The sequence below is a fragment of the Alexandromys fortis genome, unplaced genomic scaffold (assembly GCF_014885135.2).
Source record: "Alexandromys fortis isolate MF-2015 unplaced genomic scaffold, M_Fortis_MF-2015_v1.1 scaffold_3, whole genome shotgun sequence".
NCBI lineage: Eukaryota > Metazoa > Chordata > Mammalia > Rodentia > Cricetidae > Alexandromys > Alexandromys fortis.
The window spans coordinates 10,135,166-10,146,753 of record NW_026067909.1 but is presented as its reverse complement, the minus strand read 5'-3'; the positions used below and the strand labels follow the sequence as shown (position 1 = coordinate 10,146,753).

General features: G+C 51.1%; 1 protein-coding gene across 1 annotated transcript in view; it reads right to left on the bottom strand.

Annotated features, from left to right (window-relative positions):
* Positions 1 to 1,298: 1,298 nt before the first annotated feature.
* Muc5b (mucin 5B, oligomeric mucus/gel-forming) overlaps positions 1,299 to 11,588 on the bottom strand; it is a 36,607-nt gene continuing 26,317 nt past the window's right edge. The window contains exons 32-49 of the mRNA XM_050137839.1: positions 11,298 to 11,461; positions 10,834 to 11,002; positions 9,933 to 10,189; positions 9,497 to 9,683; positions 9,166 to 9,391; positions 8,888 to 9,066; positions 8,734 to 8,803; positions 8,493 to 8,593; positions 8,016 to 8,047; positions 7,590 to 7,767; positions 7,155 to 7,259; positions 6,988 to 7,025; positions 6,425 to 6,541; positions 5,740 to 5,826; positions 5,524 to 5,646; positions 5,330 to 5,375; positions 4,655 to 4,769; positions 1,299 to 4,045 (exon numbers count right to left, since the gene is read on the bottom strand). Coding sequence (XP_049993796.1) covers positions 3,856 to 4,045; positions 4,655 to 4,769; positions 5,330 to 5,375; positions 5,524 to 5,646; positions 5,740 to 5,826; positions 6,425 to 6,541; positions 6,988 to 7,025; positions 7,155 to 7,259; positions 7,590 to 7,767; positions 8,016 to 8,047; positions 8,493 to 8,593; positions 8,734 to 8,803; positions 8,888 to 9,066; positions 9,166 to 9,391; positions 9,497 to 9,683; positions 9,933 to 10,189; positions 10,834 to 11,002; positions 11,298 to 11,461 — 2,384 coding nt within the window. The 3' untranslated portion in view covers positions 1,299 to 3,855. The remainder of the gene's footprint in view (positions 4,046 to 4,654; positions 4,770 to 5,329; positions 5,376 to 5,523; positions 5,647 to 5,739; positions 5,827 to 6,424; positions 6,542 to 6,987; positions 7,026 to 7,154; positions 7,260 to 7,589; positions 7,768 to 8,015; positions 8,048 to 8,492; positions 8,594 to 8,733; positions 8,804 to 8,887; positions 9,067 to 9,165; positions 9,392 to 9,496; positions 9,684 to 9,932; positions 10,190 to 10,833; positions 11,003 to 11,297; positions 11,462 to 11,588) is intronic.

The window sequence follows — 11,588 nt, the reverse complement described above, 5'->3', positions numbered from 1 at the left end:
TCAGAGGAGGGTGTCAGATCCACAGGAACAAGTTAGAAATGGTTGTGAGCCGCTGTGTAGTTGCTAGGAATTGAACCTGGGTCCTCTGGAATAATAGCAAGTACTCTTAACTACTGAGCCTTCTGTCTGGTCCCTCATTTATACTTTGCAAACAACTCATGACCATCCTTTTGAACTGTAGACTTCTACTGTGTTATCTATGGGAACAAGACCCTGCAGCTGAGATCTATTTAAAAGCTGTGGAGTGCAACTAAGACCCTAAGCAGTACTGGAAAAGGTGCTGGAACTGGCCTTCCCCTGTAATCAGATTGATGACTACCTTAATTGTTGTCATAGAACCTTCAGCCAGCAGCTGATAGAAGCACATGCAGAGATCCACAACTAAGAGCTGGGTTGAGCTCCCAGAGTCCAGTCATAGAGAGAGGAGTGATAATATTAGCAAAGGGGTCAAGACCATGATGGTAATACCCACAGAAACAGCTGACCTGAGCTAGTTGGAGCTCACTGACTCTGGACTGACAGTGGGGGAACCTGCATAGGACCAAACTAGGCCCTCTGAATGTTGGTGACAGTTGTGTGGCTGGGGCAGTCTGTGGGACCACTGGCAGTGGGACCAGGATTTATGCCTAGTGCTTGAACTGGCTTTTTGGAGCCCATTCTCTTTGGAGGGTGTTGAAGGAGCTGCGGGGGGGTGGGGGGGTGGGGGGGAGGGCTGCGTTCCTGCCGCCAGCTCCCAGCCACCTGGCTAGCTTATGCCCCGAAATAACAATACACAAACTGTATTCATTTAAATACTGCTTGGCCCACTATATCTAGCCTCTTCTCGGCTAACTCTCGCACCTGGACTAGCCCATTTCTAATAATGTGTGTAGCACCCTAATGTGTGCGCTTACCAGGAAGATTCTAGCCTATGTCCATCCTGGGTCAGAGCTTCATCGCATCGCGTCTGCCCCCAGAGAGGAGAGGAAAGGAAATGGCGTCTTACCTCACTTCCTCTTCCTCCCAGCATTCTGTTCTGTTTACTCCACCCACCTATGTTCTAACCTATGAGGCCAAGCAGTTTCTTTATTAATTAACCAATGACCTTCCTCCATCAGGAGGAATTCTTTGCTTAGCCTAGATATTGGAGGGAGGGTGCTTGGTCTTAACCTCAAACTGATGTACTAGACTTTGTTGACTTCCCATGGGAAGCCTTTCCCTCTCTGAGGGGGATGGGGTGGGGGAAAAGTGGGGGAAGTGAGAGGAGGGGAAGGAGTGGGAACTGGGATTGGTATGTAAAATGAGAAAAGATTGTTTTGTTGTTTTTTGTTTGTTTGTTTGTTTTTTAAAGTTGCTTGGTGGAAATGTGGAAGCAGAAAGGATTATCCTACATACGAGTTTTCCCCAGGCTAAGCAGCACCCTTTCTTCCTTGTGAACCCCAGCAAGAACATTCCAGCACTCATCTCTAGGCAGCCTCTTTTCTCTTTCTCTCTCTCTTTTTATATGGGGGGGTCTCACTATATAGCCCAGGTTAGCTTCCTCATGCCTTAACCTCTAGAGTGCTGCATTGCAGATATGTGCCACCTCACCCAGCTCCCTTTCAGTTCTTTCCTTTGGGGAAACTTCAGCTATATTCCCAATAATCTGAAATCATTTCTTTGAAAGCACCCTGTCTTACTTGCAAATCCGAGTGCCTGGTGCTTGATCCCTTTTTGTTTACTGAACTCTGCCTCACTTGGGGACCCAGAAGCTTGGTGATTTAGGAGCTAAGTGTACATTCCTATAAGGAAGGGTGTTGGGCCTCCTGATGTGGACCCCTGGGCTGCCCTGTCATTGTTGGTATATTGCTAATGTCTTTTTCTTTCACAGGGATGTCTGCTTTCAGCTTAGTCCACTTAGTTTAGTGGTTTAGTTGCAGTTTGTTTTGGTCAGTCTGTGGGGAAGAGATGTCCACTCTCCCATCTAGGAGGCAGAAATCCTTTTAGAATATATTTGAAGTGCACCCAGAGCTGTGGTTTCCTCATTGTGTCTCATTGTGATTCTCCATGGGTCCAGGTCAGCCCTTGTATTTTCAGAGTGGACTCTTAAGTTTGCTACCCTGGCTGTAGCAGGTCTTGCTTCCTGATAAAGCTCTTCGTCTCTTTGTGCCTGTTTCCTGACAGGTAAAGAGGACCACGCTGTATATATGGTCGTAGTCAGGAGCCTCCCCAGACATGGAAGACCTCCACATTTTAGAGTGTCTCTGTTTAGTGATGCTCTTGACTTCAGTGATGATGCTTGAAATGACTGAGGTTGAAGAAACAACACTTTGATGTGATTTCATGAGGCCAGGGACTGGAATTTTCTGTCCTAGAAGCCACACCATGAGATCAAAGGTGAGCTTGGAGAAAGAAGCTGGCCCCAGTAGCCTTCTGCTGTCCCACAACACACCTGTTGCCTTGTCAGTCTCTGGACCATGTTTCCCCAGGGGGCTGCCTGCCCGACAGACTTCAGCAAGTACATGTGAAAGGCAGGTTCACTAGCTAGACCCTGGACCCCAACACCAGGCACAGGAGCTCTGCCATACTGAGTCTGTTGGCATCCACTTCTGGAGAGCAGGGTAGCCCAAGCCCATAGCAGGACCCCTCTACTTACTTCTCCAGAGGCTTTTGGGGCCATAGCTAGCCACTGTGTTCTTATCTTCCTAGGTCACAGCCCCACCATTGACCACATTCTGTACCTTTGAAGGTCATTTTTATCCTTCCTGCAGTCAAGCCAGGATATTCTCTATCTCACACCACATGTAGAATTCCTCTTGACATGCTTCCTTCCTGCCTACTTCTAGAACCCAAGCCATAGAGTTCCACATTTCCCTGGCCCCTGTGGCTCCCTGCCATGCTTATAGAATGTTTCCCATTTTGGACAGAGGGAGGGAAAGAAAGGCACCAAGGATAGCCACTTGTATGGTAAACCAATAATCTACAGGTATCTTGAATATAGTGCACCTGAGGAGGCAGAACAGGACCTGGGGTCCCAGCACCACTGCAGCCACAGCCCCTTGGGGTCTGAGCAATGCAGAGCACCCTTCTTTTCTGTCCATTGCAGCTGCCACACACTGATGGGTGCTAGGATGGCCTCCTTAGTCAACAGGCTCCTCTGTCTGTCTAGGCTGCCCTGATGCTGCCCCTGCGTTCTGTGGCAGCTATACTGATTTGTGGTTCCCTGGCTGGCCTTGCTCTCAGTATCCAGTACCTCTTCCCTTTTCCTCTTAGCCAGTCTCTCATCCATCATGTTCCTGTTGATAGCTCTAGCTTCATCCCTGGCAACTCCAAACCATAAGCAGGGAGCCATGTAGAGTGGGCAGGAAAAGACACCAGGAGGAGATACACAGTACCAGGGTTTATTACAGCTTCGGGCTGGGTGAGCACAGGCCCCTTTCCAACCGCAGATCCCAGGGCCCCTCCAGCAGGCAGCTATCTTGCCTGACACAGCTCTCTGTTAGCTTGTCTTTCTTGGACAGTCCTATCCACCTGTGTGCACTTGAGATGACTGGCAAAGGGCTTCTTTATGTGATGAAGGGCATACAACCTTGCTGTAGGGAGTCTTTTAGACACAGGCTTTTTGTTTTTCTCCAAAACATCTATACGTCTCCAAGGGCCAAATTCTCCCCTGGCACCCTCCTCAAGTGGATCTTAATTGTCCCATTACCCTCCATGATACTGGTTTCACCAAGTGGCAGGCAGAGGGTGGAACAGAGACAGTGGGAGCCACAGAGGGTCCTTGTGGGCCACATGGAGCATGCGTGCCTAAGGTTTTCATTGTCAGTTGTGCAGGTTCTGCTCCAGGTGGAGGGACATGAGGGGTTGGGGGATGCAATTGCCTTCCAGCACTGGGCTTTAGGGAGTGTTCATGGATGCCATGGGCGGGGAACGGCAGGCCAGGGCACAGCTGCACTCATCGACGTGGGTATAGATGTGCTGGATGACTGTACCGTTGGGACACTGCATGGCCACAGCTACGTCATGGACCTTGCTCTCCTGACAGCAGGTGCACTGATGCTCCATGGCCTGGACCTCCAAGGAGTACCTGTGGACATGGGAGGTCAGCGTTTCCTATCCATGGTCCTCTTGACAGTATAGTGATTCGTGGTCCTCTGTGGGCTCTTGAAAGCTGTCTGACTATCCACCATGACTACTTTCTTGAACACACAGCCTTGCTCTTCCTGGGCTTTTTTAAAAACCACCTTCATCTTTCATCACCTCCCATGATTCTCCTTTCTTTCCATCCTGCTGACCCTGTTGAGACTCTTCCTCTGGACAAGTCACCTTAAGTCCTGGAGCCAACCTGGTACCCTTCCTCCTGCCTTCTCTAACCACAGATTCTTTAACCTTCCTGGCCACTCCTGCTCACAGCTGACTGCAGCCTGGGGCCATCTGGGGACTACAGAGGGATCTGATGCTACCTGTTTCCCTAGACACTTTCAGATTCCTGGACACAAGTCCAAGGCGGAAACCCAATTCTGTACAGCTAAGCAAGGTTTGCCCCTGATGTGACTGGGAGGTGGGCCATTTATTTTATGCAGACAGGTATGTGTGACCTCTGGACACCAAGAAGGAGACAGTCTCTGTAAGGCCCAAGGTGACAAGGTAGCACCTGGTTCTGCTACATTCTTGGGGAGGTAAGGCCCCCACTCACTTGGACGTTCCAGAGCAGGAACCCTCGCAGAAGGTGACATTGACTGCCATCTCTGTTTCACAACCCTTATGCCGCAGGATGGTTGTGCTTACACGCACTTGACATGTACTTGAGTCTGCAAAGAAGACAGGCCATTGCAGAGACCATAGACCCTAACTCAGAGACTCTGGACCTGGTAAGGCTGGCCCTCTGTGATGGTTAATATTGACTGTCAACTCAACAGGATCTAGAGTCACTTAAAAGACAAAGTTCTGAGAGCTTGTTTAGATTAAACTAACTTCTGAGGGAAGACCCACCCTGAATGTAGGCAGGACCTCCCATGGGCTAGGGTCTCAGACTGACTGAAAAGGAGAAAGTGTGCTGAGCCCTAGCTTTTATCCCTGTCTGCTTCTTGGCTGCAGACATATATGACCATCTGCTTCTGCTGCTGCCATGTCTCCCTGCCATGGTGGGTCTGTACACTCTAAGCAGGAGGCAAAGAAAGCCTTTCTTAAACTGATTTTGTCTGGTATTTTGTCACACTCTCACAGCAGTGAGAGAAGTAACTGACATACCTTTCCTGGGTGACCAGCCTGGGACTTTGGTGGGATCTGCCACTCATGGGAGAAACTTGGATTGCTTTTGGTGGGAACTAAATGGAGCTGGAGAACTAGATGAGAGTTATCTTCAACTTACCTTCTTTTTCACAGGAGTAACAGCAACCTATTTTCTTTAGGGTTCCCTGCAGGGCCAAGAACAGAGCAGAATAGGACTGGGACAGAGCCAGCATATGGGGTAGAAGCCATGGAGACACAGACTTCTTGGGTCAGAACCTTCCAGGGGCATGACAAGGGTGGACCACCCAAAGGCAGTGCTTCCCAAGTACATACCCTACAGTTGGACACATCAGGGCAGGACATGGGGAGTGGAGTCAGTACATGGATTCCATTCTCAGCCTTACAGAGGTACACTGTGCAATTGTCAACATGGCTGTTCACCCAGGTTTCATTGGGCTGAAATCAAAACACACAATAGAGGTCCAGACAGGAATCCAGTTGTGGATGAGACCTGCTCAGGGGAGGATCTCTTACACCCTCTCCAATTACCTGCACTGTCTGGCCCTCTGGTGTGAAGCAGGCATCCTGTACACACTCCCCACAGCACTGCCCTGGCACCAGTGTGTACTTGAAGCCCTGTGGGGACAGGAGAGGTAGTCAGGTCTCTCATTCATCCCAGACACCCGTCTGAGTATACTCTAGGGGTCCTGGGCCTCCTTGGCAGGAACTCCTAAGAGATTATGTCTTTGTTCTGTGTTATATCCCCTTCCCAGGTCTTACAGCTTAGCTCACCCTGCTTCTTAGCCTCTCTGTCTACTGTAGTGGTTCTTAACCTTCCTAAGACTGTGACCCTTTAATACAGTTTTTCATGTTATGGTGGCCCCCAATCATACAATTATTTCGTTGCTACTCCATAACTGTAATTGTGCTACTGTAATGAATTATAATGTAAATATCTGACATGCAGAACATCTGATATGTGACCCCTTGTGAAAGGGTCATTCAACCCCAATGGGGTCATGACCCACAGGTTGAGAACTGCTGGTCTACTGGTACCATACTGGATCTCTTTCTAGTTAGCTCATCAATCTGCAGGACCTGTCCTCCAGTCCTCAGCATCCTACTTTTCCCTTTAGGAAAAAACAAGACCTCAAAATTGTAGTGAATTGGAGGACTCTCAATGATGGACTGCCATGGATAGTCTCTCAAGATGTCTGCTGGGCCACAGACTCACCTGGGGGCAGAAGGTGGTACAAAGGATCTCTCTACACTGTACTTTTGGTTCTTGATTGCCCACAGAGAAGCAGGTGCATGTTTGGCAGGGAACATCCCCTGGGAAGTTTGCACCAACCTAGAACAGATGAGGAGAGCAGCTCTAAGAGAAGGTGGGGGCAGGGGTGAGCACATATCAGGTCGACTCAGCTGGGTCCAGACATGTCCCATGAGCCCAGTTCTTTTCCCCACAGTGTAATTGTTCCCATAGTTGAACACAGGTATTCAGTGGGTGGGGACAGTAGTAAGCTGGGAGACTCAGAAGCTGACCACTCAGATGTAGCAGATGTGGTAACCCCTCGTTCCACAGCTCCTGCATGCACACAAATGTGCACACTTGTGCACACGCACATACACACACACACGCAATGGCCTTATGTCCTATGTCTTAAGGGCCCAGACCCCCTCTCCAGATCTATCTTTATGGCAAGGATGCCAAAGCAAGGATCAGGAACTGGGGGACATGGGCATCCCACCCTCCTCGGCCTACCCCTGCTATTCACCCTGACTGGGCTGAGCCCTTACCCCATAGAGGGTGTCATTGTGTGTGCACATCATGGGTCCTGAAAGGAAAGGGGGTTGATTACACATCTGGACAGTGGGGCAGAAACCCTGGCTCCTCCCCATTCCTGAACTCCCCTGCAGCCAGTCTCAGTGCACCCTCCCCTGTGCTTCGTCCCATTCCTACTCACTGCAGATGGAGCTGGGGCAGCAGCTGCCCTCCTCGTGGATGCGGATCAGCTCGTGCCCTGGCTCACACTTGGACAGACTCTTGGGGCAGGTGGTTGTATTGCAGACTGTAGAGAAATGGCCATGTCAGGATGCTGCCCATTTTGTCATCCCCCCCCCCACACACACACCATCTTCTCCCTTTTGGGAAATACTAGTTTCTAGTGTCATTTTTCTTTGGGACCTAGTAGGCTTCATGGCTTTTCTGGGTTTCATAAGGTTCCCTCGTGCTTTCATCTCCTTGGTCCTTACCAGGTCTCTGCTCTGTTAGGTCAGACCAGAGGTCACCAGTGGTACTTTTAGGTCAAAGGCTGAAGCATCTTAAGACATCCCCTACCTGATTGGTCCAGTGCAGCTAAGCTAGAGTATATTTCTCCTATGTCCCAGTAGGTGCTCACCACAGACTGTCTCGGAGCAGCATGGATTGTCAGCCTTGGGCCTGGTCATAGTCACAAAGCCAGCTTTTGTGCACTGTGGGAGCTCCTGGCTCTCACACTGCACTGGCTCACACTGTACCGACACAGCACTGGGGTCGCACACGCAGGACTGGCAGTTGCTGATCCAGTGTTCTCCCGGCTGAAACAGGACAAGTCAAGATCTCTGAGGGCTCTGAGGTTCTAAAGTCCCTGGCCTCTCTGCCTGAACTCAACTCCAAGTCCTTGTTTGCCCTCAGCAGGTCAGCCCTCTGCTGTCCAGGGTGAGAGCAGGAAGGAAGCCCAGGAGCCCCACATCAGCCTCCTGGGCTATGAGGAGTCAGCCACTCTCCCTCCTTCCTCCCTCCTCTTCTTGAGCTCAAGTGGGGGCAGGGGAGCGGCACCACTCACAAACTTGGGTAGTCCATCTGGTCCCACGCAGGCTAGAACAAAAACAAGAAAACTGTTACTGGAGATGCTGGGGTTTGAGGCCAGGCAGAAGGGGATTATAGGCTGAGAGAACTATGCTTAGTCCTGGCCACCTGTACCCCAAGCCAAGACCTCTCTCTTCTCCCAGGGTGGAGCAGAAGGCCCTAGAGAATTCTGAGGGTGTCAGGTCCCTGAAGCGGTGGTGAAGCTGGATGTTGAGAGTCTAGCACTTGGCAAAGGAAGGCAGCTTCTCTGGCCAGCTTCAAGCAGCAGAGTTTAGACAGAATGGTGGCAGGCTCAGAAGGCCTTTAGACGTCTGCTCCAGGCTCCTCTCACATACTAGTCAGGCAGAAGAGGGTCTGCAGATGTCTGGGATCTTGGCCTGGCCTGGAAGGTGAGGACCCTATGGGGGACAGGGGTGGGACAAGGCTTGTCCCATGGTAGGTGAATGGCACTTACGACACTCCTGCACACAGATGTCCATGCGGGAGTTGAAGAGGAGCTGATTCTCAGGGCAGAAGCAGCCCTCTGCCTGCATCTCAGTTGAAACACTCAGGGTCCTAGTGTGAGGAGGGGCAAGCAGCAGAGTGAGGATCAGAAATGAGGTGATACCTCCAAGATCCAGTTGTGGGGGTCCCAGAGCTTAGACCCTTCAGACATAGAAGGCCAGCTGCTACACTATTACTTAGATTGTACTCACCTGGAGCTGCAGGATGCTGGATGCAGGGGTCCACAAGGCCTGTATTCCTTAGTGGGTGGACAGGAGAGGTCTGTGGGTGCAGAGAGCATCATCAGACAGGTTTGGAAGAACCAAAGAGACTGGAGGCCTGACAAATTGGATACTCCCTACTTACCACATAGCCCTTCAGTGGCATTGCGCCAGTTGACGCACACACCCCGGGCCCGGCAGAGTGTTGCGTAGGCCTCCAGGCTTTGACAGAGCATGTCAGTGACATTGGCATTGCAGTGGTCATTGACACAGGAACTGAAGAAGGTATCTGGAGGGATGAGCCTGTGGCACTCAGCGAAGACCCTATGGCAGTGAGTGGTCAGGACTGGGAGCTCAGAGCCCAGCAGGGAGGTTAGCCAAGGGGACTGCTGCCCAGGCCCACCACCCCAAAGGCCGACTCACTGGCTCAGCATCAGCTCACAGAGGGGTGCAGTGGGACATGGGGTAGAGGTGGATGTGCTGGATACTGGGGGCTGGGAAGTGGTGCTTGGGGGAGGGCTAGGCTGAGCTAAGCAGCTGTTGTTGTTGTTCCTGGGAACCAGCCAGTCTTTGGCCATATCCTGGCAGTTGGAAGCTATGGTGCCATCTGGCCGGCGGCAATCATCTGTCTGGCTATTGGTGCAGGTACCTGGTGAATAGGGTAGAGGTTACAATCAGTTTCTCGCTATTTTCCATAGACTCATTCCTTCCCCCGACTTAGAGATGCAGAATGAGCCTGGCCATGACTACTCACCACACTGGCCCTCAGTATTGTTGCTGAAGTATCTGTAGGGTAACCATATCTGGAAGATGTGTCCATCAAAGGTGATGCTGGTGCCAATGGTGGAAATGTTGACACTCATTGTGGTGGTGCCGCTCAAGGACACTGTCACACCATTCTTAGTGTAGCCTGAGCTTATCAACATTTGGTCCCATATGACCTAGGGATGTCCAGAGGGAAACAGTAACTAAGGAGCCAACTAGGCAGCAGTGGATGCTACTTTGCCAAACACTAAGGACATTCCTATTCCTCAATCTAGAGCCAGGCATTTATTCTTTGCCTAGGAAAGCTCCTACAGGTCATATCTGCAGAGGGGAGAATACTCTTGGTCCTGAGGGCTTTTCATCTTTGCCTGTGTTGCCCCATGCTTGCAGTGTGGCCTTGGGGCTCTGCCTGCCAGAAGACTCACCAGGCTCTCCTCCTTCCCATTGCCAGTGATGGTGATGGTGAGGACAATCTCCATAGAGTTGTAGTTCACACTGAGGGCACGGGGACAGAAGGTGGCATTGGTGGTAGCCCCACAGTAGTAGCTGTGAGCAAGGATGCTCAGGTTGCCATGGCGAGGGTGGATCTCTCTCATGAGCACCGAGGTACAGTTGTCCAGGAAAGTATAGGAGGTGCCATCAAATGTCAGGTAGTGTGACTGCCCCCATCCACTGCAGAAGCCTATGGAAGACTACAGTTGAAGGCTCCCTTCCCAGCCCTGTTACCCAGCACCACCTCTGGATGGTTCCTTCAGGGAAACACAGTTGCTTCATCTACAAAGTAGTTATCTCCCAAACCATATCTACCTTGGGAATTGTGAATATGATGTTGGTCTTAAAATGGAATAATCCCAAATTACCTGGGTATTCCTTGAACCTGATGATAGTGTACTTAGAAATGGCAGGAGAGAGACATGGAGCAGAAGGCCATAAGAAGGTGGAGGCAGAATAGAGTGATGAAGCCACAGGCCAAGGACTCTGTAGCCCTTAACTGGCAAAGTCAAGAAGGATTCTCCATAGAGATGCCTTGCCTGTCTTGATCTGACTCTAGCTCAGGGCTGTGAGACCCTGAGTTTGCTGTTCTAAGTCCCAAGTTTGAGTCATTTAACACTCAGTAATAGAAGTTGTCATCAGGACTGCAAGAAAGGACTCCCATTGTGGCTTTTTGCACCCTACCCCTTCCTGGTCACACAGCCCCTTCCTCTGCCTCATCCATGTTGCCAACCTCCCTGTGCACACAATGTTGTTTGAGACTGACACACTGAGATCAGATGCCTCAATCCTGTCCCATCTTGCTGGACTGTCCCGCGCCTGCCCTCTGCTCACATTCACACTCATAGTGGAAGTGGCAAGGCTCCTGGTCCCACACTTTGATGGGCAAGTGCTTGTTGGCACAGGTGACATTGTCCACAGGCTCTGGCTCTTCGAGGATGATTTGGTTATTTCCCTGGCACCTAGCCACTGTGCAGTTCTCCAGGGTCCAGGACTCATTCACCTGAGGCAGAAGATATGCAGGGTGCTCACCTTGAGGTCATGGGGAGACCCAAGCTCTGTCCTTTCTGGACCCCCATGTCCCTACAGATATGAATCACATAAGGCAACCAGCTCCTGCTGATCAAGACCCCAGATCCAGTGCGCCTCTCTCAACAGGAGCCACTCGAAGATGGGTCACTGAGATAGGCTACATGGTTGAGGTGGTGCTTTAGGTGAGCACTAGCCATGACTCAACCCAAATGCAGTTGTCCCTGAGAACCACATCAGAGGGAGGCGGAGGGAGAAGGGAGGCTCACCTGCCGGGGAGGGCTGGCATTATCACAGCCAGGAAGCGGGGTAGAGGGCACTGGAGGTGAAGAGGAGGGACAGGCACCCTGGAAGCGGTCAAGCTCACAGTTTTGGTTGCAGGTGGCGTAGAATTGGCAGCCAGCTCCATCAGTCTTATTGTAGATGACATCTCCTGTGGAGGGGAAAAGACACAGAAAGACATAGCCACACCCTATCTGAAGAGGCGGGGTAGCATCAGGTGAGACATAGAGGCAGCCTGCCTGAGGGAGAAGGTTGTCCAGAGAGGGCATAGATTGAAC